Consider the following 6,309-nt stretch of genomic DNA (forward strand, 5'->3'; position numbering starts at 1 on the left):
GTAATACACAACAACTAGACACTGCCACCACCACCACTACCACCTTCACCCTCTCGTTATGGTCCATCTCTAGCCAGAACACTTACTCCTGACAAAACACCACCCACATCACCTCATCCTCTATAATGCTTCCTCGTAGTCCGCCAAAGCACAGACGCATCCCTGCAGATTATCCATGGGGTGGGGTAAACGCTCCCTGCGCTGACGAAGGCTGCGGAAATCGATGGTAAAAGGTCAAGTCTCCCGGGATATATTGAGCGATTATACTTACGCGCAGCAAAAACCGTCGGAGCATAAACAGTGTGATCCGCCGTGTAATTCAATGATAGGCGGCCCGTGATGAAGGTACTGGCGGCTACCTGGGGCTTAGAGGGGGCTTCAAAGGGCCGCTGCGATGGGAAGAGTTTGTGTGAAAAGATTATACGCAAAAGTTAGAGAAAAGAACGTGGTAAAAATTCATACATAAGCAACATAATTCACTCTCATATTGGGTGGCTTCCATCCCTTCCTATATTTCTCTCCCTCGTTTCTATTTTTTCTTCTCTCTCTCTCTCTCTCTCTCTCTCTCTCTCTCTCTCTCTCTCTCTCTCTCTCTCTCTCTCTCTCTCTCTCTCTCTCTCTCTCTCTCTCTCTCTCTCTCTCTCTCTCTCTCTCTCTCTCTCTCTCTCTCTCTCTCTCTCTCTCTTTCAATCACTTAAACCATAAACGAGATGAAACAGTGACTTAACTTTGCTTTTTACCGTCCTCCACACACACACACACACACACACACACACGTTTATCGGAAGAAAACTCTGAACTCCTGTGAACGTTTCTTTCATCTCGGTTTTTGACATTCCTGCTTATTCTCTTTCCTTCGTTTATTTGCCGTTTTGATAATTCTCTCCTATTCTCCCTTTCATTATTTTCCTGTTGATTTTCTTATGGCTGTTTACTTTGCTGTCTTTTTCTTCGTTTACTCTTGTTTTTTAATCATTATATTATTTTTTAGTTATTATTCTCCTTTCTGTTCCTTTCATAACACACCCATTATTTTCTTCAACTTTCTTTACATCTCTACTTTTTTTCATCTTTTTCTTCCTCTTCTTTATCCTCAAACCCTTCATTCTATTGTCGCTCTTTCCTCTTTGTTTCATTTATATTCGTGACATTCTTGATCCTCAGTGTGTTGTCCACTCTGAATTCATGTTTACTTTCTTCCCTTCTACGGTTCCTGCCAGTGTCCCCTCTCCACTCATTCACCATTCTCCTTTCCTCCCCCTCCCTTACCCGCTAAACACCTTCCTCCCCATACTCTCTTACCCTAAACTTTCCAATCGTCACCCCCTTTCCATTCATATATCATTTCCTTTTCCTTCCCCTCCCTCCCTTACCCGCCAAACACCTTCCTCCCCATTCTCTCTTACCCTAAGCTTTCCAGTCGTCACCTCCTCTCCATTCATACATCATTCCCGTTTCCTTCCCCTTCCTCCCCATTCTCTCTTTCCACACGTTACCGTCTCCATTCATACATCATTTCCCTTTCCTCTCATTCCTTTCTCGCCCAAAAATACCTCCCTTTTACTCCTTCCTTACCTCAAACACTCCACATGGTACCTTCTTTCCATTCATTCATCATTTTTCCTTTTCCTTCCTCCTCTTCCTCCACCAGAAACTCCTCCCTCCCACTCCTCCCTTACCCACCTTACCTACGGATTCTTACTTTTCCCTTCCCTCCCACGCTTTCTCTCCCTGTGTCCCCCCTCTCTTCATTCACCTATATCCTTTCCTCCTACTCCTCTCTTACCCCCAAAATACCTCCCTCCCACTCTTCCCTCACCCCCCAATAATACCTCCCTCCCACTCCCTCCTCACCCCAAAATACCTTCCTCTGACTCCCCCCCTTGCCGCGTTACACACCATTTGCTGCTTCGAATCACTGTTCCGGCGCCTGACTCGAATCTCACGCCGGTTCGCTCGCCGCCCCATCTTCGCCTGTCTTGTGGGAGGGAGAAAAGAAAAACCCTTTGTGATATCAGTGAAGTGAAGACGGGGAAAAAATGAGCGTCTCTGAGCTATCTATAGACCGCTGGAAGTGTTTTTATATTTATTTTGAGCCTAAATTGCTCCTTTTTCATTCTTTTTTTTGTAATATTGATATGATACATTTTTTTCTTAGCCTCATCTCTGTAATACTTTCTTAAGACCACGGATAACAGAACTCACATTAATCTCCTTTTCCAATATTGTTTTAAAGGTAGTGTTAATGCATTTTTCTTTACCATATTTCATACTATTTTAAGACCACGCGAAAACTGAACTCACTTAAAAGAAAATGCTATTGAGAAAATGCTAATAACCAACGCCAATTAAACCTGCAAAGGAAGTTGTGGAAGTTATATAAAAACTGAGGATAATGGATGGACAATGGAGAAAGAGAAGGCAAAGTCAAAACATATATTGAAAGAAAGAAACAGATGACATAGGAAATTGGTATATTCAAATGGTTACTTACCTCTATGAGTCTCCCTTTTTTGGCTATATTGCTTGGTCACCGTGTAAGTAATTCTTGAGCCTTGATAGCAATGGAAAATACACTTACAACTCCTTCCACTACTACTACTACTACAACTTGTACTATTATTTCCCGCGCCACTACTACTACTACTACTACTACTACTACTACTACTACTACTACTACTACTACTACTGAAACTACCCCAACAATCCCTCTACTGCTACTACTATTCCTCCTCCTCCTCCTCCTCCTCCTCCTACTACTACTACTACTGCTACTACTACCACCACCACCACCACACCCTCCCAAACCAGTGTTAGTGACAAAGATAGAGTACTGAAGCGCTACAGACGACTTTTATTCAATGCCAAAAATACAGAGACGCAGCGTTTATTTATTTTTTTCTTCACAGTCTTGAGGGGGACGAAAAAGAGAGGTCGAGCGGTTAACTTTTCATTCTCTCGAGTAAATGTACAGCGCGGGGAGAGGAACGAGGAACGGGGGAACGGAGGGAGGGGGGGGGGGGGGGCAGCGACAACCGAATACTGGGAGCTCGTATGAGGACGGAAAATGTATATGTACACCTAACACTAATAAATAGATGATGACGACGAAGATGACCATGTATGAATGAAAAGTGGAACTGAAAATCGTTGTTACCTTCTCTCTCTCTCTCTCTCTCTCTCTCTCTCTCTCTCTCTCTCTCTCTCTCTCTCTCTCTCTCTCTCTCTCTCTCTCTCTCTCTCTCTCTCTCTCTCTCTCTCAAGTATTAAAGTACAGAAACAATTCGAATAGCCCCATTTATCCTTCCATCCATCCATCCATCCAGTCGGTTTCAATTAGCGATATCTATTCCAGTATCGTCTCCACTTAATAGCTGAATAGATATGCCAATTTGTCGTTCGGAAAGGCGTGACGTGACGTGAACGGCGATACAAAGGAGGGAGGGAGAGAGGGAGGAAATGGCGTTCTTTGGGGATGAATAAAACGATACCAAAAAAATAATCTATCTCTATATACAAAGAAATGGGCACTCGGGGAGAAGGTTATGGAAATGTCACGTGTGGAATTGTTGGTAGTATCATACAGGTAAAATAACACCCGATTTTTGTTCCTCCTGCTTCATTTGAGGCTCAAAATTCGGATGCTGCTTAAAAGTATAAATGAAATGACTTGAACTTGCTGATGATGGTGATGATGATGACCATGAGGGAGAACGCAAAATAAAACGGTGAAAGAAAACATGAAAAGCACCAATGAGGATGGCCCTTAAAATTAGGATGTGATGGTGTGTTAGTGTGTGTGTGTGTGTGTGTGTGTGTGTGATGGTTATAATTCTTCTTTTCTAATCTTTGCCGAGCTGATATGACACAACTTGAGGGAATTTAATCGTCCATGAACAAAGGATCAAAACAAGCGAAGCGCGGGATTACATTCAAGGCTCTACGAACAACGGCCCTCCGGAACAGACGCACGTAACATACGGCTCACATACCTTAGTGTTATACGGTAGACGTCACCTTTCTTTGGCCTTCTAGCTCCTCATAGTCTTCCTCTTCCTCAACCTCTTCTTCTTCCTGTAGGCTGGACACTCTATGCCTACCCCTTCTGTCTACCTCAATCTCCTTAGGGCGAACCTCACGTATGCAAATCACTATAGCCTCCCCACGACACGTCGGACTCCCGTTTTCTTTCGTTCGGGGTCTCGGGTGGCTGAGGAGCTCCTGCGTGGCCGGGTCCCCGTCTTCTTTCTCGATCTTCCCTCTCCTCTTCTTGGCTTTGGACTCGTTGAGCGCCTGTTTGAGGATTTCCTCCTGCTCCGGCGTGAAGGAGAGACGCGTGTAGCAGTTCTTGATTGGGTGTGGCGACCCGGCCTGCTTCACGACGCTGCTGTGGGAGTCGTCGTCGCCCGAGAAGATGTGGTCATCCGGTGCCTCCTCGTCGCTGTGGGGGCTGTGGCTCATCTCCTGCACGGTGCTGAGGCGCTCGTTCTCCCCCGTCGAGACGCCGCAGCCCGTCTCAGGTTTGGTTGGAGTCCTGCACGAGGGAGAAAGAGAGAACGGGTCATGGCAATGCTCAAAAATAGCTTGTATTATAGTAGATCGCCTTACAGTTTACGCAGTTTACTCTACCATGATGTAAACTGCCTGAATAATAAGGCAAACTTGATCTATATGTAGTGTTTCATTATTATATTTACTGATCGACAGATAGACTGTTAGTAGAGTTACGTGTAGTGTGCAACATATCGACAAGTAACACAGGACTGACATTAAGCAGGGAACACTAGACAGGTGGGAAACGCAGGTGAGGGGAGTAGCTTTAGGAATATAACTCAGATAAGGAAAAAAGTGCATCAATAAGTATAAGTGTGTTAAGGATAGGTACAGAACATAGATATAAAAGACATGCAAAGCAACACGTATTAGGGATAGATGCATAACACACATACACAACAAAACATGCAAAGAAAGACGTTGATAAGGAACAGGTACGCAACAAATTGGGAAGGGGGTGGCTGAGTGGTTAGCGTGCGGGCTCCACATTCATCGCGTGATGGACGGCGCGGGTTCGAATCCCCACGCTACCACCTGGGGTTTTTCAGTCACCGCTGAGTGGCCTAAGACTACCCACATGCAGTCCTGAAGACCACCCATCAACCCGGACTCTAGAGGAAACCGTCCAAGTGAATCAAGAACGAGTTCCGGGGGTCATCATGAGGCAAGAAAATATGGCGCCACTATAAAAAAAAAAAACTTGCCTGCGCCATGACGGGCTGGGGACGACTACCATCCAGGACCCTCAAGAAAGCCTACCGGCGCTAAAGGCAGACACGTAAAAAAAAAGTCAAAGAAATAAAATATATCGGCCATGAACACTAGAGTAATGGACAACACAAGTAAGGGAGTAACTTTATGGGCTTGACATTCCTCTGAAGTGATTCCTGTGAGCCGACGACCGTGGTGCCGCCGAGGAGGGAGCCGTTGTTGCTCTGCTGCGAGGTGCGGCTGCGGCTGAGGTCACAGAGGGTAATCTGGGTGAGAGTGGAGCTGCGGTGGTTGGGCGCGTTGACCCCAGTGTTAGGCGGGAAGGTGTTGTTGACAGAGGAGTAGGCGCCCTTGTACCTAGTGGGGGAGACATGAAGGCACTCAGATGGGCACTCAAGTAGGCACTCAGGTGAAAGAAAGAGGACAAGCAGGCAATCAGGTAATCACATAGGTAGGTTGTCAGGTACACAGTAAGGTAGGCACTAAGGTATACACCAAGGTGAAAGGATACATCTGGTAAACAGTTTAAACATCCAGGTGACTGACACACACACACACACACACACACACACACACACACACAGAGGAGGAGGCGGTTCGCGTCCCGCTCGCCGCCACAAAATAGGATTTTTCAGTCACCGCCGAGTGGCCTAAGATTACCCACATGCGGTTCTGAAGACCACCTATCAATCCGGACTCTAGATTCTCTCTCTAAAACAGAGGATCAAAGATGGGCTCAGAGTTGTAGCATGAGCCAAGCAAGATGGCGCTACTATAAACACTTACCTGCGCCATAACGGACTGGGGCCGACCATCAGGCCCTACCAAGAAAGTCTGCCGGCGTCATAGGCCAAAACGTAAACACACACACACACACACACACACACACACACACACACGAAACAACTATACACGAGTGCACTGAATAGACTTCAAGAGTGACACATAAATGGCTATTGACGCTTATTGTTTATTTTATGTTTTAGCAACTCATTTATATTCCTTACGGCATTGGAAACAGGGCACAGGTGAAACAAGTAATAT

The 6,309-nt window shown here is 45.7% G+C and overlaps 1 protein-coding gene across 2 annotated transcripts in view; it reads right to left on the bottom strand.

The window, feature by feature from the left end:
- Positions 1-2,834: 2,834 nt before the first annotated feature.
- Positions 2,835-6,309, bottom strand: part of LOC126983976 (uncharacterized) — a 202,606-nt gene continuing 199,131 nt past the window's right edge. For both annotated transcript variants that reach the window (XM_050837255.1, XM_050837256.1), the window contains exons 20-21: positions 5,410-5,622; positions 2,835-4,534 (exon numbers count right to left, since the gene is read on the bottom strand). In XM_050837255.1, the coding sequence (XP_050693212.1) occupies positions 4,000-4,534; positions 5,410-5,622 (748 nt within the window). In that variant the 3' untranslated portion in view covers positions 2,835-3,999. The remainder of the gene's footprint in view (positions 4,535-5,409; positions 5,623-6,309) is intronic.

The sequence above is a fragment of the Eriocheir sinensis genome, chromosome 55 (assembly GCF_024679095.1).
Source record: "Eriocheir sinensis breed Jianghai 21 chromosome 55, ASM2467909v1, whole genome shotgun sequence".
Taxonomy (NCBI): domain Eukaryota; kingdom Metazoa; phylum Arthropoda; class Malacostraca; order Decapoda; family Varunidae; genus Eriocheir; species Eriocheir sinensis.